Raw genomic sequence first — 25,290 nt, forward strand, 5'->3', positions numbered from 1 at the left:
AATTTCCCTTCTTTTATATATGGGGAAATCTTGGTTGGAGGGGTTTCTATCGAAACCAAGTCGAGATATGCCTTTCTCGGTCAAGATGTGATATTATATAGGTCTAGTTGAAACCACCAATTCATGATCGAAACCCTGCACTTTTCAAAATCCACCTCTAACTCATCTCAGAAACCTGTGAAACCGAGATAGCTCAGTGGTTTCGACAGGTTTCGACCGAGTTCTTGATCCATGTTTGCGACCCCAATGCCCAGGGAGGCATCCAAAGGTGTTGGACTGTTGGGTGTGTCGGGATACGCGTCGGATCCCACGCAGACACACATCTCTGCACGCCTAACAATCCAATGTCGTTGGATGCCTCCTTGGACACTCCCTGAGCGCTGGGGTCGTAGGAGATGAGCCCGATCCCATTTCTTTTTGTTGCATGTCTTTCTGTTCCATCATTACCTGAATGCCCGCCAATTTAAATCATATTTATTTATTGGGCAAGAGATTGTTGCCTAGGCCTCTAGAGCTTGCAAGGACATGTTGACCAATAAGGGCGCACATGCAAGCATCGTCTTAGGCGGTATTTCTGATTTTCCATGGGGTAGCGCAGTACTCTCGCGTGCTTCTGAATCTAGGCACAAGAGCCGCACATGCCATGGGACCAGGTAGCTTCTTTTACCCTTATTTAAAGGGCGAGGGTTGTCAAAGAGTTAGTATATGTATGAACAAGTAAATCAAAGAAAATAAGATAAAATAGAGTCCCCACCTAGATAAGCATAACTCACATATGAAATTGTTAACTCCAGTCTAAATTGGATCGATTAAAGGTTTTCAATCAAAATATTAAGGTTCATCCAGTTAAATCAGACTTCAATCCATAGATATATTAAATATGTTAAACCATATGCATCATAATGTATTTGGTAAAAAAAAAGTTTTCTATGGAGGTGGGCGGAGGAACCCTGCCAGGCTGCGTGGGGCTTGCACTAGCGTGGGGGCCAATGAGAGTGCGTTGGGGGATCAATAGGAAAGAGATTTTGGCTTGTTATGGGGGTGGGGCGGTCATTTTGCCCCATGTGACTGAGCGCAGATGCCACGCAACCTAGTATGGTTATTTTCCCTTTTTTTTAAGGATAAAGTTTTCCTTGAAGCGAATCATCTTCAGCGCGCTCAACACGCATTCAATGGCTAGCAACACCAAGGCACACATCCCAAATATAGCCCAATCATTGAATGTGAGCTGAAGAGGATCTAGATCCAGTTTTCCTCCACTGGTGGAATAGGGTTGACCCACTGATCTGTGGTCATTATTACTCTGCCACCTACTCAAAAAAGTAGATTATGCCTTCCCCATGTTGGTTATCCACTCATGAGATAAAAAAAATAGAAAAATCATATAGATCTAAAAATCTCAAGTCTGAATTAGAACAACAGAAACTAATTAAGGTTGTCAAATTTTCTGGTTTCTGGAAATCGGTATGTGTTGATACACGATCTGAGGTGTATGTCTGGAGTCATGAACCGTTCTGCAAAATAATACGCACGGGTCAATGGTAAGCCGGTCTATGCCAGCGGATTGAGCTCCGATGCTTAAGTCAGATCGCGCACACAGATAATTCAAGAAGTTTAGAGGATTAAGCTTCCATAAGTCCCCCTTTCACCATGACCTACTTGGCTATTTATAGGTTATGCGCCAAGGACCGTTATAGGCTTCTACGGCTGATGGACCATTGTTTTGGTCTAGGAAACGTTGAGGTGGAGTCTGGTTTGGACGGACACCTGCCTTGGAGGGTCACCCCATGCGCATGACCCTAGCTCATGCGGCTTGCGTGACTTGGGTGGAGTGATCCCATCGTCACCGAATACGCGGGACCTCAGTCAAGGCAAGGTCGGTTCGGTTCATGCACCTGCCGATCTTCCCTTCGTTCTTAGGTAAGTGTCGGTCACATCGCGACTGGGTCAGCTCCGGCTCTTCTTGATGTGTCTTCCCATTGGTCAACTCAGATTATCCCGAGTTGGGTTCGGTTAAGCAGACCCGACCTTCATGGTGGACGCGTGTCGCGTCCTCATTGGTTGGGCAGGAATGGGTGTATCATGTTGATACATGATCTGAGGTGTATGTCTGGAGTCACGAACCGTTCTGCAAAATAATATGCACTGGTCAATGGTAAGCCGGTCTATGCCGGCGGATTGAGCTCCGATGCTTAAGTCAGATCACGCACATAGATATTTCAATAAGTTTAGAAGATTAAGCTTCCACAATTCCCCCTTTCACATGACATACCTGGCTATTTATAGGTTCTGCGCCAAAGACCGTCATAGGCTTCTACGACTGATGGACCATTGTTTTGGTCTAGGAAATGTTGAGGTAGAGTCTAATTTGGACGGACACCTGTCCCGAAGGGTCACCCCATGCGCATGACCCTAGCTCATGCGGTTTGCGTGACTTGGGTGGAGTGATCCCATCGTCACCAAATACGTGAGACCTCGGTCAAGGCAAGGTCGGTTCTGTTCATGCACCTGCCGATCTTCCCTTCGTTCTTAGGTAAGTGCAGATCACATCGCGACTGGGTCAGCTCCGGCTCTTCGTGACGTGTCTTCCCATCGGTCGACTCAGATTATCCCGGGTTGGGTTCAGTTAGGCCGACCCGACCTTCATGGTGGACGCGTGTCGCGTCCTCATTGGTTGGGCAGGAATGGGTGTATTAGTATGGTTTCGGTTTGGTTTCAAGATGCAAAATGCATAAACCAAAATTGCATCTTACCAATAACAGTACCTTGGTTTTGTGTTTGACCCTTTTTCCAGATCGCCCAAACAATGGATCAATCGTAGGATCAGCCTACCGTAATCAAATAGTATTGGTGGAGTGCATGGGCGTGTCAGAGTCTATAAGACTCAATGTAGTAGAATATTACACTTTTGACTCCTATCAGGCTATGTGGATCACCCTATTGCCTCGATTGCTCTAAGAACTTTATAATAAAGACCAAATTGCAACATTTTACAGAAAATGGATAATCACAAAATAATTGATAGTGAGATGTGAAATCGATAACTTTTATTGATTCCTAATGTAAGCACATTCAAAGGAAGTGTCACTGTTACAAGAACTTGATACGGGGAGAAATAGAAATAAAAATCGTAAGGATCAGGGGGAAGAAGGGAATTAAACGAAGTGCAGAAAAAAAATATATAATAAGTTGCAAGTTTGTTAATTGATCAACAGATCCCTTTCTCTTCTGCGATTTTGGTTTTTATACTGGTGATGATGGAGCCTATATCAGGTGTTCTCTAATTGCAGCTAGTTTTGATGGTTTTTAGAACCGTTTGGGAAATCACGTCCCCCCTGGAGTGACTGCCACTCTGGAGGTGGTTTAGTTGTGGGGTATTTCACGATTGTAACCGTTCTAGCTCTGCCCACGTTCTTCCTTTGGAAGGTTTGCTTTTTTGACCGACCTTTCAGGGATTAAATGAGATCAGTCTTCTTTTATCGGTCAATCAATAATTTTTAAGGTGTAAACATTTTGAAACCAAAACTATATCGACTCGGTTTCAATTCGCTATGCTTTTTATTCAATTTTGAGTGGGGACTGAAGACAGAGAAGAGAGTGGAGTGATATTATCATTCTATCATCTCATATCATATCATATCATACTATCATACTATCATTCTATATTATAAATGTAGAAACTCAAAAGTCATGGCAAATCTTTTCATACCAAAAATACCCTTCAACAATATCATTAAGCCCAAAAAAACACCCTTCATTAATTATTAATTATTAATTGTTATAATTTTCAGTTAAATTAAATTCTTCCTCCATTAATAAACCCCCCTCAATGTTACATTAATTATTCTTTTATAAAAATTAATGGACCAATCATTTTCCTACTCAGTTTTCTCACATTTTTTGAGATAAATTCAATAAGAAATCATTATTATTAATTATTAATTAGAAATTAAAAATTATAAAGAGAGAGTAAAATAATCATTTTTTTTTTAACAATATATAAAACCCCACTTTCCAATGTATAAAATAATCCCATCTTATCTTACAAATTTTTTTTTATAATATTATCTATTATTCCTTGAACAATCGATAAACCCCCCCTCAATTAATTGTTATAATTTTGAAATTACCCTTCATTAATTATTAATTACTAATTGTTATAATTTTCAGTTAAATTAAATTCTTCCTCCTTTAATAAACCCCCTTCAATGTTACATTAATTATTCTTTTATAAAAATTAAGGGACCAATCGTTTCCCTACTCAGTTTTCTCACGATATAAATTCAATAAGAGAGAGAGAGTAAAATAATCCCATTTTTCGTTGAACAATCTATAAAACCCCCACTTTCCAATGTATAAAATAATCCCATCTTATCTAACCAAAAAAAAAAAAAAAAAAAACCAATATTATCCATTATTCCTTGAACAATCGATAAACTCCCCCTCAATTAATTGTTATAATTTTCAGTTAAATTCAATTCTTCCTCCATTAATAACATCTTATCTTTAAAAAAAAATAAAAATTATAATATTATCCATGATAAACCCCCTCATTGTTGCATTAATTATTCTTTTATAAAAATTAAGGTATTATTCATTTCACTACTTAGTTTTCTAATGATTTTAAAGCTAAATTCAATTCTTCCGCCATTAATAACATCTTATCTTAAAATATATATATATATATATATATATTACAATAAATAAGTAATTAAGAAACTGTAATATTTGTTTATATAAATAATTTTATTATTTAAGTAAAACTTCTAAAATGTTGGGTGTTCATTTCGGTGATTCATACATGAAAAAAAACAAACACGTCTTTACTAGTTAAAAGAAAAGTGTGAAGGAGAATGTAGAGAATAAGTAAAAACAGATGCATTGAGTGGAGAGGGGAAAAAAAAAAGGAGTGAATTCACTAAAAACACAAAAACAAAAATATGAAAGGGATTAAAAAACGAGGACATTAAATAGAGAGAGGGTGACTTTCTTATAATTAGATGGAGATGGAGAGAGAGAGAGACAGAGAGAGAGAGAGTCATTATAAAAGAATAGATACGTCGGATGAGTGGCTGCAGAGGAGTTGGAAAAGATCTTTTCACATATAAAGGGCAGAAAGGTGATACATTACAACGTTAGGAACTGAGGCTCGAAACCAGACCCTCAATGGCTAAGTGCTTACCGTGCTCGCCATTCCAACAGTACTGGTCAGGGTGTTAAAACCTAAAATGAATTAGTAAACTCGGTTTATTTGAGCCCGATCCAAACTGAAACGAGCCCTTATCGGTTCGGCTTCGTTTTGCGGGTTAAGCACCGTTAAGTTTAGATTAAACCGACGGACCACCAATTGGTCCGACTGATGGGACCAAACCCGAATCCAAACCGAACATTGAAAACAACGCCCCAAACTCAAAAAACACTACCTAATCTCTACACATAAACTAGTCTATACCCGGGTTTCAAACTGAATTGAATCAAACAGAAACGATAGCAAAAACCGAAGCGAAACTGAGAAGTCCTTATTGGACTGAAACCGAACCGAACCGCCCGATTGACACCTTTAGCCCTAAGCATTGAATTCATGTGTTGCGTGCTTGCTTATCGTTTGGCGAATATGCACCGTACTGCAGTTGTTGTTAAATGGGCATGAATGAGCCTACGATGAGTGACAAACTAACAACGGTTAATTTTTCTTTTTAAATGTTGGCCTAATTTGGTATGATTTCTATTTCAATTTCAGGGGTGATTTCTACTTTGGGAATTATTTTGTTTGATTTTTGCGCATTATTTGAGTGAAATAGAAATTATAAAATAGATGAGGAGATGTTTTAGATTTTTTTTCATTTGATTTCACTCTTGCTTTTTAAAAAGCACATGATTAATTTGATGGGCAAAATAGTAATTTTATGTTAAAAATAAAACACCACCATTCTTCTTCTCCTATTTGTCTCACCACCATCATGCCACCACCACCACCCCTCGGTTACCATTACCCCACCACCACCACCATCACCCCCACCCCCCTTCCTAAAGAAATATAAAAATTATATTCTCATAAATTAAACTACAAAAGGGATTTTTTTAAGAAAAATTACATGATTAGCTACTTTTGGATTTTCATTTACAAAACTGTCCACCTTATGTTTGAGTTAACAAAAATAGACAAAAACAAGTTAAGGTTTACAAAATTGGACAAAATAGTGTCTCTCCCTCTCACACTTATTTTTTTAGACATTTTTATCCCTATCATTGCCTTCTTGCCCAGGCATCCTCCGTTCCTTGCAACCCTACCCTTGTCCCAGCCATCGCTATTCTCTGCTATCCCAAGTAACAGAGGAAAAGAGGAAAAAAACAAGAGATTTTTTAAGAAGGAAACTGCAGAGGAAGGAAGACAGTCAGTGTTTTGTCTAGTTTTGTAAAACTAAACTTATTTTTTTCTATTTTTGTTAACTCAAACATAGGGTGGACAGTTTTGTAAATGAAAACTCAAAAGTAGCTAATCATGTAATTTTTTTTTTTTTTTAATTCTTTAAACAATTTAAATTTTTTTGACAAAAAATCTGTTGACTATTTCAAGAAATCAATCCGAATTTGAAATAGAACTGATACCAAATCTGGCCTTCAAATAATGATTAATTTGTACTTCTCGTTCATACGAATAATACGGTCTTACGGTTTTAACACACCCCCACCCAAAAAAACAAAAAACCATTTTGAAATTACAACTCTCCCTCCCAAAATTATTTCCCGCCGACGCGTCCAACTTGGAAAAGCGACTCCTGCCTTCTCGGACGCTACTTCTACCTTCTCATTTTGGCAATTTCTAGGCCTCTTCATAACTCCGGTAAACCCTAGATTCAAGCCCTGAAAGTCCATTTTTTCTTCATATCATCTTCGTTTTGCACTGCAATATTTTGTGTGGACTGTCCGCTATCGTCTTTCCATCATCTGTTGTCTCCTCAGGCGAGTTCGAGCACCGCGAGGCATCTACCGAGGGAGTTTGCTCTCCGTCATGGATGTGCATTCAGTCCCTCCTCTTGATTCATTTCGTGATTCTCCAGCGAGTGATTCCATAAATGAAATTAGCAACGGAACACTAAAAGTGGATCGTATTTCAACCCCGAGCGAGGAGGGAATGGAAATCGACGCAGCTATTGTTCCAGTGGCGAAAGGCGTTGCACAGCAGGTTCAGAAGATTGTCTCCGAGAATTCTTCTGCCTCTGCAGGGAGAAGATATAGTGCGAGGCTGAGAAACCAACCAGAAAACAAGCGACACTATTACGGTAGTAGCAGTAGCATGGAGAAAGACAAAAATAGCAGGAAGAATAGCAAACTTCATAAAAGGAGACAGTTGGCGAATGATGTTGTTGTAGAGGCTGAAGGCTGTAAAACTTGTCCGGTGCTTGAACCGTCAGACAAATTGATGGCTTCTGTTGATGCCCGTTGTGGTGATTCTGTTGATCAAAGCCTCGAGGTTCAGGAAAAGGCCGAACTCGGTGATCGCAATCCTGCTGATGCAGTGGGAAGAAGTGCCTATGCTAGGGTGAAGGAGACTTTGAGGATATTTAATACACATTACCTTCACTTTGTCCAGGCGAGTATCTGACCAAACATCACTCATTGTATTATTATCTCTTACATTTACGTAGTCGAGGTTACAATGTGGCTGTATTTTAACGGGATGAAATATATGTTGTTGTGTGGGAAACAAAGCTAACCAAAAAGGAGGAAAACAATTCCACCATTACCCGCCTCTTTTTTTTTGACAGCTAGCATTCTGCTAATTTTCATGATTTTGGTTTACTATGTAGATTTTCCTGGTAAGGTGGAAGTTACAGAAAAAAAAAAAAAATAGTGAAAATTACAGCGATCATAATAAAATATTTTTTTGTAGCAAATTCAGTCCTGATTCTCCCCCGGGGAGAGTGGTTGGGTTGTATTTATCCAGATATTACCTTTTAATACTAAAAATAACAATAACACCACCTGATTCCCATTCTTGATTGTTGTATGGTTTGGATTTGTTGGTTTTTTTCTGAAACAGTATTCAATGTGATGTTTGATGATCCTTTTTTTTTAATTTAATTTTTGATGAGTACAAATTATGATACTGCTATTCAAAGGAGTCACAATTGTTGTGCCCTGATGGCCATTGGGAGGTGAATCAATGGACTCTAAAAATTCCTCAACTGGTTCTTTTGCCAACTCACCAGTTGATGTCCCTGTCACTCAGTTAAAGTCTCACAGTGCTGCCCAGAGCTACAATGTATACTACTGGAAATCCTCATTGCTGCTCAGAGCTCGCTTACACAACCTGCACTGTTGACACTACCTCACACATACATATGCACATCCACACTGCAACCACTAAGTGGCCAGGCCTACCGGACTGTACACACTCAAAACTCTCCAAACCACAACACTCCAAATACAGTACAGTAATTTAAGCATACACAAGAATACAGATATATGCGCTTCAACAAGTTGCCTAAGTGCACGAAGTAATGCCCACTGTTGGGGCTCAACATATACTCAATACTAATTTTAGATTGCACCCACAACCAAGGGAAGTATCCTCAGTTTCCACCCTTGATAATACAAAGTCAAGGTTTTCACCCTAGTTTACCCAGAATCCATCTAGGAGGCCGCACCCACGACAAAGCTGTGTAGGTAGTAGTAGCTATCGAGGAACACACTATCCTTGTGTCTAGCACCCATTGAACACCAATTACAAAACAAAATTGGGCTTGTAACAATGCCTTACAGTGTAACCCCTTCTAGTCTAGGGTTTGACTGTGTACCCCCTAAGACTACCATATATAAATGGATACAAGAAATACAATGAAACAATGTTACTGATAGAAATCTTGCAACCCTGTAGACTGTTCTCAGTTCCTGGTACCTGGAGAGATTCCTGAGTGGCAGTCAAATCTTTCTTCTTTCCTTTTCTCTTCCTTCTCTGCTCTTTTCTTTTTCCCTTTTAAAATATATATTTTTTTTCTCTTGGCTAACACCTATGGAGCTTGTTTCCTTTCCTTTCCAGTAGCTTCACAGGCCATTAATGGAGGCCAAGAACGAGTGCAAGAGGTAGAATGATGGACCTTAACAATCTAAGCCTTCCATGAGCTTTCTACTCAAATTTCCAGCCCCCTCTGCAACTCTCCTCTCTTCTTTCTCTTTTTCTTCTTCTTCTTCTCTCTCTCTCTCTCTCTATATATATATATATATATTTTCTGTTGAGGGTTCTAAAAGTGAGCCCTAACGACAACTTAAGAAAACTAAAAAATCCCAAATTCGTGCTTGTTTTAACGTCCATCCGGTCGACTACTTGAAGCACCATTACAGGCCTTGGTCATCTGGAGGTATACTGGTCAATCACTTGGGCAACCAGCTGATGTTGGCTTCTGGAAATGAAACTCAATTTGCTCTCAAGAAGTTTGGACTGTACATAACAGTCGACCGTTTCACTAACTGGTCGACCAGATGTTGCTTTCCGGACCTCTGTCCACACAAACTTTCCTATCTTCCTTGTCCGAACTCCGTTTGAACCGATTCCAGTGGCATTGGAAAGAAGACTCGAAGGGCTAAATTCATATGAAGACATCTTCAACCAGATTGTGTGCATGGTTCCCAAAATGGACTTGAACCTGATTGATGTGCAAGCACTGCTGTCTTCAACTAGCATGCCATCCCTGAAGATCATGCCATAAATTTCCACTCCGATATCGGTTTGTCTTGACTCAAATTTTCTTGGAAAGCTGACTCAGAGATCTTTACTTTTCATGTTTTGAGCTCCTCCAAATTCTGACTAGAAGGTATCTCAAAAATTCCATGGAGCTGCTGCACCATCACAAAACTGCCTAACTGCCTTGGCCCTGTGACCCCTTGTGCCTTCCTTGGCATCAAGCCAGACTTGCCAATTGCCACCAAGGCTTCCACCTGACCACATCATCAGTACCGTCATCTCTTCCATTCATCAGATGACTCTGTACAGTGTCAGTACACTGCCACAACATCAGTACTGGTCACTAACACTTGGACTCCCCCATCGTGCTCCTTTTCTGAGCATTGATACAAAAAACTCCATATCCTTTTTGTCTAGGACCCAAAACACTACAACTCTCCAGTATATACCCTCTTTCAATACGGCTACTGGGCATGCCCAAATTGGCTCCAAAGATGACCCTTCCACATGAACCTGTCCAGTCAGAATGGGAAGTTGCATGTACACTGTTCCCAATGCTGCCAACCACTGTATAACACTGTTACATGAGTCATGAACCCTTTGAAACACTACCATGCTGCCACATGTCTTGAACACTGCCACTGTATTGTCTACACTACCAAGCATTTGTCTGCCACTGCCAGCTCTACTAGAACACCTATGATCCCTGTCACATCACATCTAATGCCCTGCCACATCAGTACACTGCCTGTACACCTCTGTACTCACAGCTTCCATCTGTATTGTTGCTTTGCTGACTCAACTTGTCTGCACTGTGATGCACTGTATTGACAACAAAGACAACATTGTGTTGACAACAATGACAACATCACACATACACCAACCACTGTGCACGACAACTATAACTGCGTAATACATATAATGTTCTTTAGGAAAGGGGAATTAGGTAATCTTAATATCTTGGTTGTGGATCAACTGATTCACGAAATCTTGTCTTTCTGTACTTTCAAGTTTGTATTTGAATCTTAGTAAAATATCTAATCTTCTTGCTGCAATTTGATACATTTATGCTTTATTGTGTGGATCCCGATCATGTTTCAGCAAGATGAAGTGTGAATGAATGTGATTTATCTATCAGTGCATCTGCAATTTTCCATTTATAAATGGTGATGGAGCTTAACTACCAATCTCTTGATGTCACCATTCTTTTTACTGATGGAAAAATGCATATTTTTACTTAGGAAGAAGAGAAGAGGTGCAAGAAAGCTGAAGTAGATGTAAAAATTGTTGTTCGAGGTTCAAAAACTAAGGTTAGCATCTACTTCATGTGTTTTCTTTTCAGTCGAACTTATTTTTATTTTGATGTTACATGGATTCAAACACTAGAGTTGGATTCAAACTCTTATTGGGTAACTTTTACTTGGTAAATTTCTAATGAAAAGAAAGGTTCATGGAAAATCTTGCAAACATTGTAGTTATTGCTGAACACTGAGTTAGCATGTGAACTTTGTCATCACACACAGATAGCAATGGGCATAAACAAATTTAAATAATAGCTTTCCTCATGAAAAGAAAGGTTCATGGTTTCTGCTGGATGCTCATTACATCAAGAAGCAAGGAACAGAGAGAAAGGAAATCCAGTACTGTTGTACAGTAGTCTGTGAAGCATCAGAATCCAATATGTGTCCAGCACGATGGAGCATCCATTTAGAAGAATCAATGCATCATTGATTTATCTTTGATTGTGGTTTTATTGTTGATTTATAACACTACTCATTCATTAAACTATAAAACAAATCAATGTACTTATTTTACCTTTTATTTTATTTTTGTTAGTAGGACTGTTTCAGGTATCAATTCTGTTCTAGGGGTACTTTCGGTATTTTCTGTTTTCTTGTATCTTAAGTCACTCTCTATATATATTGAATGAAGGGGTAGCTCTCACTTTATGTGAAAGTCTCCCAAGGTTACACAAACCTATAGGTTTCTCTTCTCTTCTCTTCCTCTCTTCTAGCATTTACATGGTATTAGAGCAAAATCTCTAGGGACTGCTACAACCTTCCTAGTATCTTGTCTCTTTCCTTTTGAGGTCTCAATCGTCATTGATTGATTCTATTTTTATTGGGTTTTGAGAGCTTCTTCAGTTCTTTGGTTTGAAAGGGGTGCAACACCCTATGCTGCATTTTCGGACTGTGTAGAGACTAGTTCATGGCTGAAGATTGAGAACTGGGTCTCTTTTATGGTGGTTTATTGATCTAGGAGGTGGAGGGTACATTCAAGAGTATAGAAAGCAAGTTTGATCATGTTTTTGGATCGATTTCTGTGGGCAGCAGCTGAGATCGACATTATCAGGGTTTTGTCAGGGTTTTGAAACTTTGAGATCGACTTTTCTGGTTTGGGCTTGAAATCGATTTTTGGTTGCTTGGAAGGTGATTCTTATCACATTGGAAGGAAGACATCAAGCTTGCTTCAAGGTCTTGGGCTTTTGGCATCAACTTCAAGGTGTTGAGATTGTTTTTGGGGATTCTAGAAGCTGAAATCAATTTTCTCAGGTTTCCTCTTTTCTTTTTGCATCCTTTGTGTTTGTTGAAATGGGTAACTCATCGAAAACTGCTGTTAGTAAGGTTATATCCTCTTCATCTAACCGTATTGTTGAGAAGAAGTTGGAGGGCATCAACAACTTCCAACAATGGAAGAAGATTTTTTAGATTAGTACTGGTTGGTAGGGATCAGCAAGATCATTTGACCAAAACCAAACCAGGAAATGATACCACATGGGACATAGTTGATGCACGGATCTTAGGGCAGCTGCTGAACTCTATGGACAACCAGATTGTTGACCTAGTAACTCATATTGATACAGTCAAGGAACTATGGGACTATCTACATGTTCTGTATTCTGGACAGAACAACAGAACAACTTATCTCGTGTCTATGAGCTATCTCAAGATTTCTATAGGGCTGATCGAAAGGGTCGCCCCTTGACCCAGTATTTTACTGATTTTAAGAGGATGTATGAGGAGCTGAATTTCCTACTTCCTATCACTGCTGATGTCCAACAGATGCAGAACCAGCAAGAGCAACTCGCAGTCTTGGGATTTCTGGGTGGTCTTGGGAAGGAGTTTGACTCTGTTCGTTCTCAGATACTTGGTAGTGATAAGGTAGCCACACTTTCGGACACTTTTTCACAAGTTCTACGTGTATCTCGTGAGTCTTCTCATGATTCCACCATTGTGGATAGTTTGGCCTTGGCCTCTCTCACACCTTACCGTGCTCCTAGTAGTGGGACCGGGATTGGTGGTGGCCGTGGCCGTGGGGGTGGTTCTGGCAAAGCCCCTATCTCTGGGAAAGCTCCTACTTCAGCTCCCACTTCTAGTTCAGATTCTTCAGGCATGGTGAGGACATGTCACCACTATGGTCGTACTAGTCATATTCAACACTACTGCTGGAAACTTCATGGCAAACCACCACAACAATAGTTTGCCAATTCTGCTGCCATTATTGAGTCTACTGATCCATCACCTTTTGAGGGTAAGACTGTGACGATGTTTGATGAGGATTATGCTCGCTTTACTTAGTTTCAGATTTCTCAGTCTTCCCAGCCTTCTACTGCTACCTTTGGAAGACAGGTAATGCCACTGCATGTCTTTCAACTGCTCCTCGTCCCTGGATCATTGATTCAGGAGCTTCGGATCATATGACTGGGGTCTCAGGTATATTTTCTTCCTTTCGTGCATCATCCTCTAATGTTACCGTAGCTGATGGTTCTTTGGCTAAAGTAACTGGTATCGGCACTATTTAAGCCACTCGTTCATTATACCTTTCTTCTGTTCTCTATTTACCTGAGTTCCCTTTTAACCTTCTGTCTATTACTAAGCTTACTAAAACCCATAACTGTTCTGTAACCTTTTTCTCTGATTCATGTATCTTTCAGGATCTTATGACGAAGAAGCTGATTGGTAGAGGTCATGAGTCGGGGGGGCTATACCTAGACACCTTATCTGTGGCATGTTCGAGTTTGGCTTCTCCTCATCATGTACATTGTTGCTTGGGTCATCCATCATTACAGAGTTTATGGATTTTAGATCCTCGTTTTCAGTCTATTTCTAGTTTACATTCTGAGTCTTGTCAATTTGGGAAGCTACATCGTGCAAGCTATCCCCCCAGAGTCAGTCCAAGGTCTAATCAACCTTTTGCTATAGTTCATTCAGATATATGGGGTCCTTGTCCTGTTGTTTCTAAATTGGGATTTCGTTATTTTGTAACTTTTGTTGATGACTATTCCAGGGTTACTTGGCTTTACTTAATGAAGAATTGTTCTGAGTTGTTTTCTATTTTCTGTGCATTTGTGAATGAAGTTAACACTCAATTAGTACTCCTTTACGAGTTCTTCGTAGTGATAATGCCAAGCCGCTAATGAATATTTTTTTGCTCCCTTTATTGAGTTTATGACTCACTATGGCATTATACATCAGTCTTCCTGTGCCGACACCCCACAATAAAACGGTGTGGCAGAAAGGAAAAACGGACATATGATGGAGGTCATTCGGTCTCTTCTATTTGAGATGAAGGTGGCCAAACCTTTTTGGGCTGATGCTGTTTTAACAGCTTGTTATCTGATCAACTGCATACCTTCCTCTATCTTACGTGGTGGGATACCTCATTCTCTATTGTTTCCTTCTGCTCCCTTATTTGCCTTACCACCACGTGTTTTTGGTAGTGTTTGTTTCATTCGTGATAATCATCCAGGAATATCCAAGTTGGATCCCAAGGCTCTTAAATGCATGGTTGTTGGTTACTTTCGTACTCAAAAGGGCTATCGTTGTTTTTCCTTTGAGTTACAGAAGTATCTTGTTACTGCTGATGTTTCCTTCTTTGAGTCCACTCCTTATACGGTTTCTCTTGTTGCTGACTCTACATTGGATGATGTTCTTCCTCTTTATATTGTTTAGCCTTCTACTCTACAGGTTTCTCCATCTCCACCACAGCCGCCATCTCCACCGTCGCTGCCCCTAGCTGTTGTGTACCAACGTCATCATCATCAGGTGTAGGCTCCCCCTGCTCCGGCTTCACCCTCATCTTCTTCACCGGCAGATCCTACCCCAGGTAATTCTTCTTCTCCTGTTATTCCTTCTGACCTTGATGTTCCTATTGCCTTTCGTAAGGGTGTTCGGAGTTGTACCCAACATCCTTTGTCTAACTTTGTGTCATATTTTGGTTTATCCACATCTTTCCATTCTTGCTTGAATACTCTTGAACAACATCTTGTTCCCAAGTCTGTTGCAGAGGCACTATCTCATCCTGGCTGGAAGGCTGTTATGGTTGAGGAACTGTTAGCTTTGGAGACCAATCAGACATGGGATCTTGTTCCATTACCCTCTAGTAGATCAGTAATTGGTTGCCTATGGGTCTTTGTGGTGAAGGTGAATTGATGGCTCTCTAGCTCGCTTGAAGGCTCGACTTGTAGCAAAGGGCTATGCCCAAGTGTATGGTGTTGACTATTTGGACACCTTCTCTCCTGTTGCTAAGCTCACTTCTATTTGTATCTTATTTTCTCTTGTTGCCATTCATCACTAGCCTCTGTTTCAGTTGGATGTTAAGAATGCGTTCTTACATGGTGATCTCTAAGAAGAGGTATACATGGAGCAACCTCCTGGGTTTGTTGCTCAGGGGGAGTATGGGATGGTGTGTAAGTTGAAGAAATCCTTATATGGGTTGAAGCAGTTACCCAGAGCTTGGTTTGGTCGGTTCATTGAAGTGGTTTTGGAATTTGGACTGACACGTTGTAGTAGTGATCATTCTGTGTTTTTCAGGCATTCTGATGCAAGAAGAATATTTCTTATTGTATATGTGGATGATATTGTCATTACAGGAGATGACTCTTCTGGAATTGAAAAGGTGAAGATGCACTTACAATAGTAGTTTCAAACTAAAGATTTGGGAAGATTGAAATACTTTCTAGGTGTTGAAGTCGCTCTGTCTAGGAAAGGGATTTCGCTCTCACAGCGAAAATATGTTCTTGACCTTCTTTCACAAACAGGATTGTTAGGGTCTAAACCTTTAGATACTCTGATGGATCCTAATTCAAAACTTACAGCTGATAGTGGTGATGTTCTTAATGATTCTGAGAAGTATAGGAGGCTTGTTGGGAAACTCAACTACTTAACTGTGACTCGACCTGACATTGCCTTCCCTGTCAGTGTTGTGAGTCAGTTTTTATCTGCTCCTCGTACATCTCATTGGGAGGCTGTCATTCGTATCTTGAGGTAGGGGTGTCAATTCTAGGCCCGGCCCGGCAAGCCTGACCGAGCCTTTTCGATTAAATCCCGGCCCGCCCCGATTACTAAATGTGTCAGGCTTAAGCTTGACATATTTAGTAATCGGGTGGTCCCGGTGTAGGGTCCTAGCCCGTCGGGTGTCCGACCGGACCGACCGATTCCAGGCCACTACCTTGACCGACCGGTTATAGCCCAACCCAGCCCGACCCTTTTACTTTTAAACTTTCCCTCTCCTTCCCTCCAAATTTCCTGTTTTTGTTTGTTTCTTTGTTGGTCTTTGACATTTATTGGTTAGATACACTAACATAGGTGAAATGAGGCTTAGTTTTTAGTTTTTAGATCTTACTTTGTTAGATGTGCTTCTATTCGGTGTTGTGCTGTAATTTTTTTTCCCTCTACTTACTTTGTTAGATGTGCTTCTATTCGGTATTGTGCTGCTATTTTTTTCCCCCTCTACTTACTTTGTTAAATGTGCTTCTATTCGGTGTTGTGCTGCTTAGCTGCTATTTTAGTTGGGATAAGCTTTATTTGACTTTGAGTTGAGGTGTACCGTGATTGCCCAATGGTGTGATGGTTTGAACTTAAAATTCTGGTTGCATGTCAATTAGTAAACCCACACCGTTTAGAGTTAAACGGCTCATTAGCCCGTTTTGGGTCCAGTTTAGCCCGAATAAGGCCGCCCCGATTAAAGATTGAACACCAACCTACCGAAATGAAACTGTACCATCCCAGCCCAAGTCAAGCCCGAATGCCTAAACAGTCGGACAAGACACGGTGCAGCCTGTAAAATTGGTGAGGCCCGGCTAGGCTCAACCGAGACCAACCGAGCCCGACCGGTTGACACCCCTATCTTGAGGTACATCAAGAAGGCTCCTGGACGTGGACTACTCTACTCGGACCATGGACATAGTTGAGTTGAGGGTTTCTCTGATGCTGATTGGGCTGCCTCTCCTATTGACAGAAGATCAACTACTGGTTATTGCACATTTATAGGAGGGAATCTTGTGTCATGGAAAAGTAAAAAACAAACTGTTGTGGCTCGATCCAGTGCCTAGTCAGAGTATCGAGCCATGGCACATGTTATTTGTGAATTGATGTGGGTGAAACAGTTAACTGAGCTTGGTTTTATGGATGACTCTCTTATGCAACTATGGTGTGATAATCAAGTTGCTATTCATATTACTTCAATCCCTGTGTTTCATGAAAGAAAGAAACACATTGAAGTAGATTGTCACTTTGTTCGAGAGAAGCTGCAACAAGGTCTCATTTCTCCAAGCCATGTTCATACAGGGGAACAACTTGCAGATTTATTTATGAAGTCTTTGGGGAGTGCTAGAGTAGATTATATTTGTAACAGGCTGGGCCTGATTAATATCAATGCGCTAGCTTGAGGGGGAGTGTTAGTAGGTCTGTTTCAGGTATCAATTCTGTTCTAGGGGTAGTTTTGGTATTTTCTATTTTCTTGTATCTTAAGTCACTCTCTATATATATTGAATGAAGTGGTAGCTCTCACTTTATGTGAAAGTTTCCCAAGGTTACACAAACCTATCGGTTTCTCTTCTCTTCTCTTCGTCTCTTCTAGCATGATAATTGTTTACATATGTTTTATGGTTTTCCTACTTGTCTTTTATACTGCTTTTTTTGGGGGAGGGGGCGCTATGCGCCGTCTGTCACTGTATTTTTTTTAATGATTAAAGAAATATATTACGAAGAAAAAAGAGCGGATATACAAGCCCGAGGGCAAAGAAAAGCAAAAGCTAGCCAGCCTAAGGCGGGTCAGGCTGCAAAAGAGACGAAGGAAGACCCCAGGAGACAACAATAAGCCTGTTCCTTGGGGAAGCAAACTTATTTTGGTGGAAACTTCGAAGAAGATGGCATTCCAAATCATGTCTCGGGAACAGGAGTTGGAAGTCCATCTTCTAAGGTTATGTTCCATCCAAATATGAGAAATAGAAGCACAAAAAGCAAGCTTGCCACCTGAGTCACAAATGGTCTCCCGCCCAAAACCCATGTCGATCTAAAGCCATTCACGATGAATGGGGGGAGGTCTTCTTTTGCCTGGCCAGCAAGAGCTCAAAACTCGTTTCCAGATGGAAGTAGAAAAGGGACAAGAGAAGAATAGGTGGTCAGTATCTTCTTATCCATTCCAACAAAGGCAGCAAAGGAGGGAGACCTAGATGTGGCGGTGGATAAGGAAGGCCTGAGTCGGAAGGCAGTTTGAGAGGGCTCGCCAAGAGGTGGAATTGTGGTGGGGGATGTGACCTTTGAACCAGACCACTTTATGCCAAGGGAGGGAGAGCCTCTTTGTCTAACCAAATCCCAAGCAGAATGGGAACTGAAGTTGCCTGAGGAGGAGGGAAGCCAAAGGATAGTGTCCCCTCTAGCATGGGGCCCTGACAGGATGGGAGAAAGGGAGCTCCAGAGGATCTTGACAGGGGGGGAGGAAGGGGGCGGGGACCAGGCACCTCTAGAGATGATGGAGGCAACCAGGGAGAGCCTGTCAAGACCAGAGGAGTATATCTCTCGGGGGCTTAGGACAGAAGAGAGGACACCTGAGGGTTGCCATTTGTCAAGCCAAAGGGAGGTGGAAAGGCCATCATTGATCTTGCAAGAGATGGCACCAACGGCTAAGTGCCTGACCTGTAAAATTCTGTGCCATACCCACGAAGCATCGGAGGAGGGTCCAAATGGAGTCGCTACGGAGGGGACCAGTATAAAGCCAAGATGTCCAAATGCTGTCTTTCTTGGTGAGGATCTTGCAGATAAGCTTGAGAGAGCCAACGAGGTTGACATCTTTGATTCTTCTGAGGCCAAGGCCCCCTTCTGATTTGGGGAGGCAAAGGGAAGACCAGCTCTTGGGGTGGAGAAATCTGACCGAGTCCACCCCTTTCCAAAGAAAGGCACACATAATAGACTCTACTGACTTGATGATACCCTTTAGGAGCCCAAAAACTTTGCACTAGTAGATGAATCAAGATTGAAGCACTAATCTAATAAGCTCCAAGCGACCTGCATAAGAGAGAAGTCTAGCTTTCCAAAGCTGCAGTCTCTCTCGCTGTATTTTAAGTTGCGTTGCCTGTTTCCCTTTTTAGGATGCTGTCATGTCCTTTCCTAACTGATGCCAAATAAATAGTGTCACACCCCGACCCGGTTAATAAGGGCCAAGTGTGACTGGATGTCTCTGACATCCAACCAATCCCAAGGATCGCAAGTGCAGTACTCCATTTACAGTCATATCTCACAAATACAGTAATCAGACGCAGCGGAAACAATTTAAATAATAGAGGTAACATCAATAATAAGAGAAGTCTAAGTGATATTTCATTTATATTAAAGATAAAGCTTGTGTTACAGCTATACAGTTCTCAAAAGTAGCATAAGGTAAAACTATACAAGAAACTATACTATAACTATACAAAAGTGTTTATAAGCACAAAAGAGTGGGGAGATAGCCTGCACTGTCAGGTCAAGATCAAGAGAATGCGCAATCATCATATGCGCACGAAGCATCGTGCACTTCATATTCCAGCGCCGCAAATCCACCACCAGAAGTAAACAAGTCATCTGAAAAATAAAGATATCCACAGGGGTGAGCTCTACTGAGCCCAGTAAGGAAATGCATGCAGACATAACATAATAATCCATGATGAATGTCCTAATCTAGCATGCTCCTAATATGGAAACTAAGTCATATGAGGTATAAGTACTACTGTAGTAGATGCTAACCTCGGTCCCGGAAACACATAACCAGACGTCGGTCACCCGAGCGAAACCATTCTACTACGGTGAGGACCCGCCAGTTCAGGCATCATACATCTGACCCTAGCAGACCCCCAATGACCAACCCTACTGTTTGTTTCCACAACGGAGTACACACGCTAACATGGGACAGTGAATGGTATCCCGGCATACCCTTCGGCTATACCACGGGTTGTCCAACACCTCTTCCCCTGTTGGTAAGGGACGTAGTACTGGGTAATGAAATATACAACCTAGCTCAGTGCAATCTAATCATGATGGCACATGTAAGTTCAAACCAATTATAAAGTAAACAGTGCTTCATAATCATCAATTGTACAGTATCAAATAAATATCAATGCAATGCAGTATGCCGATGCAACCTAAATCACATGCAGTCTAATGCAAAGAATATAAAGCTATTAAACTACATGAGTTGTACAGTAGTAATGATGCATGACATGGCATACTTAACAAATAACAATTAAGATAACAAACACACAGAAATTAAGTCAAATTCCCTTACTTGAGATAGTTGATAATCTTAGCCAATTAGAAACCCAAAAGTATAAGTAGTCCTCACCAAAAAACAGAGTAAAACAGCCCTAATTAAACATTAAAACATCACATATTAGATAGGGTAGTAGTCTAGGTCAAACCTTAAGGAAACAGCCCAACAAACACATAAAAAGGGGCAGCCGGATGCAGATTGTCAGAGGGCCGGACGACCGCCATGGAGCCTGCAACTCCATTTGGCTGATAGTTCAGAATTGGGGGTTTTGCTCCTAATGCCTGGATCCTTACATGCATGAATCCAATTCCATGATCTAAGTCAATATTAAGGTGGTTCCAACTAACCTTATTAATTAATTTGAAAAAGCAACTCAAATTTTGGGATTTTATCAATTAAACCCAAATTTCTTATTTAGGGTTAATGAATTGGCCATTTGTCACACCCCGGCCCGGTTAATAAGGGCCAAGTGTGGCGGGATGTCTCTGGCATCCAACCAATCCCCAAGGATCACAAGTGCAGTACCCTATTTACAATCATTGCTCACAAATACAGTAATCAGAGGCAGCGGAAACAATTAAATAATAAAGGTAACATCAGTAGTAAGAGAAGTCTATGTGATATTTCATTTATATAAAGGACAAAGCTTGTGATACTACTATACAGTTCTCAAAGGTACTACAGGGTAAAACTATACAAAAACTATATTATATCAATATAGAAATATTTATAAACATAAAAGAGTGGGGAGATAGCCTGGACTGTCAGGCCAAGATCAGAAGATTGCGCAATCATCACATGCGCACGAAGTATCGTGCACTTCAAACTCCAGCACTGCAAATCCATCATTAAAAGTAATTAAATCACCTGAAAAATAGGGATATCCACAGGGGTGAGCTCTCAACTGAGCCCAGTAAGGAAATGCATGCAAAACACAACACAATAATTCATGATGAATGTGCTAATCTAGCACGCTCCTAACATGGATATTAAGTCTCATGTGGTATAAGTACTACTGTGGTAGATGCTAACCTCGAAGAGAACCCGCCAGGAAAGCATGACACAAGGCAGCTAACCCAACAGACCCCCAATGACCAATCGGAAAGCATGACACCAGGCAGCTCCAGACGTCGGTCACCCGAGCGAAACCATTCTACCATGGTGAGGACCCACCAGGAAAGCATATCACCAGGCAGCTAACCCAACAGACCCTCAATGACCAACCCTACTGTTTATTCCCACAGCGGAGTACACACGCTAACATGGGACAGTGAATGGTACCCCGGCATACCCTTCAGCTGCACCACGGGTTGTCCAACACCTTACCCCCTGTTGGTAAGGGGCGTAGTACTGGGTTATGATATAACAGCCTAGCCCAGTGCAAACTATGCATGATAGCACATGTATGAATAGCTGAATTTAAATAGAACAGTATTTCTCCAGTAATAATCATTAGTAACAAGTAAATATCAGTGCAAATGCAAGATGCCAATGCAACCTAATTCACATGCAGATTTTAATGCAATAAATAAAAGCTAATAAACTATATGAACAGGATAATTTTGATGATGCATGACATGGCAATCAGAACAATAACAAATTAAAATGATAAACACTCCAAAATTAAAGTCAGAATTCCCTTACCTGAAGTTGCAGACTAGACTAAGTCAGTTACCCTTCAAAGATCCCAGCAATACAGACAAGAATAGAGTATACAGCCCAACACAGTCCTAAAACATTAGAAAAGATCAAGTGTTAGGGTCAGAAGGCAGTCTAAGGTCTAACCAAGGGTCTAGGGGCATTTCTGTCCAAAAATATTGGACGGGATTCAGAGGGCAGAATTGGGGTCTTGTTCCTAATGGTCAGATCTTGACATGCATGGGCTTAATTTCATGGTTTCACCTAATTCTAAGGTGGGTCCATTTAATTGAGGGTCCAATTTCATGATTAATTCCAAAATTGAAAATCAATTTGAGGGGTTTAACAAATTAACCCAAATTGATTATCAAGGGTTTGTTAATTGAGTAAATCAGCAGAGAATTGGGTTTCTAAGCTGAAATTCTCAGGTCATAGTTACATCTGAACCATTCTTTGGTTCAAATCAAGGCTTAAATACTGAAATTAATTTAATAAACCTAAGATTTCTAAGCTTTAATGGCTGATTAGGGTTTAGGAGTTAATTAGGACTGAGATTAGAGAAGAACAAGATGGGGAACAGCAGAAATTAGGGGTTTTGGTTAATTTAATTCAAAATCATTAACCAATTTGAGAAATTGATCAAATTAACCTAATTCACTATGCTAGGGTTCATTAGGTTTCATGTTTCAGCTGTGATTTGAGGTACAGCAGGAATTATACAGCTTAATTCAAGATCTGATCCTCAATTGGGTCTAATTAAAAAGGTTAGGGATGGGTCTTAGCTTATTAAACCAATAGGTTGAGCTTTTATGGAAGAATTTGTTATAAAGATCAATTAGGGATAGAGAAATTAGGAGAAGAAGATGGGTACAGCAGGAATTTCTGCTTACCTGAGTACAGCAGTGAGAAGAGGTGAAGGCAGCCTTGATTTATGTAGCTAAGTTGTTAATGGAGGTCCCAAAACTTCAATTTCAGGTGTAGGAACCAAGCCCCATGCAAAGCCCTCACTTTCCCTTCTTCTTGTCCTCTTTTCTTCTCTTCTTTTTCTTCTCCTTAGGCTGGATCGATTTTCCTCTCTTTTGATTTTGTGAATTGTGAATAGTAAAGTTAGATTGATATATATATATGTGTAGTGGATTGACTAAGGGCTGTTTGGTTTTAATAAAGCCAAAATCAGTTTCCTAAAATTAATTCCTAAAACTAATTTTAACCAGAATTTCGTACTTATTACATTAATCTAACCATAGAGTGATGTCATATGACATCATGGGTAATCCGAATACGGGAAAATGTTAGGAACAGGATTCCCCATTGGGGATGTGGGTCCCACAGAGGTAAATTTACTAAAATACCCCTATAACTCTAAACGGTCAGAACGATACCCTATAAAATACAAATAAATTGTACTTACAATGGGTTTAATTAATGGAGGGGTTCTACATGCTGTCCAGCTAGTAGATACGACACAGGTAGCTTAGGTGCAGGGTTCCATTGGGGTTCTCTGACTCTAGAAGGGCGAGGTAGTTGGCTGTTCAAAATGCCCTCTATAGACGAGTCATGAGATTAGTCGAAATTTCTTAATCGAGACAGTCCAACACATAGAGACTAGCTTGGGCAATGAACTAGAACCTGAAGCCACTCAAGTTCCGAAAGTTCTTTTTTTTTTTTGCGGGTTTCACACCATTAGAATCAGCAATTGTGTTCAATAGAGGGACAGCCATGAAGATTCAGGTATGGCTGAACCCAATCAACACTAAAACAGTAAGAAATTAGGTGGAACTTCCATTGTTTAAGCTTGGATTAAAAGCTTTAATGGCAGAAATCCATTTAGGCTTGATTAGGCTTGAAGATTAGAGAAAGAGAAGGTGGAAAGAGCATGGATTCATGGCTTACCTGATACAACAGTAAGAAAAGGTGATGGCAGCCTTGCTTTTATGCTCTAATTCTCTAATGGAGGTGTCCAAGCTTCCAATTTTATGTCCAAGATCAAAGCTCCAAGGTATATTCCTCTCTTCCCTTCTTCTCCTCTTTTCTCCTTTTTCTTCTTTCTCTTCTCTAGAGCTGAATCGGTTTTGGTTTTAGATGGTAGGAATGAAATAGAAGGCTAAGTATTGTATATATACTAAGTCATAACTAAGGCCTGTTTGCCATGGCTTAATAAGAATTGGTTTTAGGAATGTGATTTTCAAATCTAATTCTAAAGTTAATTAATTAGTTAATTCAAGTTTTTAAGTTATATCTTAAATCTTTATAGTCCATGAAGGTGGGCCCGGGTATGTTGACACACAGGCAGTCCAGATGTACAAAGGGTGTGGCTACTTGGTAAAAATGACTATTCTGCCCCTAATACACTAATCAATTAGAAATGCAACATATATACATATAAAATGGGATTCTTACCTGGGATTCGGCCTAAGACAGAGAGAGGCTCCGCAGACCATCTATGCAGCATACCAAGACACCTCAGGCTCATTCAAGGCCAAGGTAGTTGGCTATTCGAAATGCCTTTATAGACGAGTCATAAGATTGGTCTGAATGTCTTAATCAAGACAGCCCACAACTTAGAGGCTAGCATGGGCAATTATTGAACCAGAACTTGAAATCACACAGGTTCCAAAAGTTCAAATTTTTTGCGGGTTTCACAAATAGTTTATTTATTTATTTCAGTTTTACATTTCGAATCTTGTTAGAGGGCGGTCCTTGTTACAACGGTAAGGTTGTTCCATTGTGACCAAGTGGTCACAGGTTCGAGTCTGGAAACAGCCTCGCTGCGAAAGCATGGGTAAGACGTCGTACATTATGACCCTCCCCAGACCCCGCAGTAGCGGGGGCCTCGTGTACTGAGTACACCCTATTTAGAATATTGTTCCAACGATCCATCATTTTGAACCTCTAGCAAAATCTAATATCACCAACCAGAATCTATGGAGAAGAAGAGGAGGAGAAGGAGAAAGAAAGAAGAAGAGAACCAAGAGAGAGAAATAGAGAACACAATGGGAGAAAAGGGGAGAAAATCTCAGGCCATGGTAGAATTCAGAATCTATTTCTATCATGGTCTAGCCCCATCACTTATATCATATTGAAGTAATTGGCTCTTAGTAAGAGAGTCTAACTCCAATTAAAAGGAAAGTGAATAACTAAAAGCAAGTAAACAAGTAAAAGGAAACTAAAACCACAACTCAACTACCACTCAAAATAACTCGACGATTACTACTCAAGAGGGACACTCCCCCTCACGGTAGTAATCTTTAACAGAACCCATAGAGTTACTTAGAACAACCAGAAAAATATGTATAGTAAGCCATAGTTTTGTGCTTTTTTTGTAGCTACTCTTTGATTGACTTTCTCTGTACTTGAAATGGAGACTCCATCGTACCCATATATTGGAGTACTCACAAGAGTTAAGAGTACTCACAACTGTAATATTCAATTCCATTTCT

General features: G+C 40.5%; 1 protein-coding gene across 1 annotated transcript in view; it reads left to right on the forward strand.

The window, feature by feature from the left end:
- The window catches only part of LOC122638386 (histone-lysine N-methyltransferase, H3 lysine-9 specific SUVH4-like), a 108,866-nt gene that overhangs the window by 11,658 nt on the left and 71,918 nt on the right, over positions 1-25,290 (forward strand). The window contains exons 2-3 of the mRNA XM_043831322.1: positions 7,304-7,594; positions 10,927-10,995. Of these exons, the coding sequence (XP_043687257.1) occupies positions 7,424-7,594; positions 10,927-10,995 (240 nt within the window). The 5' untranslated portion in view covers positions 7,304-7,423. The remainder of the gene's footprint in view (positions 1-7,303; positions 7,595-10,926; positions 10,996-25,290) is intronic.

The sequence above is a fragment of the Telopea speciosissima genome, chromosome 8, assembly GCF_018873765.1.
Source record: "Telopea speciosissima isolate NSW1024214 ecotype Mountain lineage chromosome 8, Tspe_v1, whole genome shotgun sequence".
NCBI classification, from domain to species: Eukaryota; Viridiplantae; Streptophyta; class Magnoliopsida; order Proteales; family Proteaceae; genus Telopea; species Telopea speciosissima.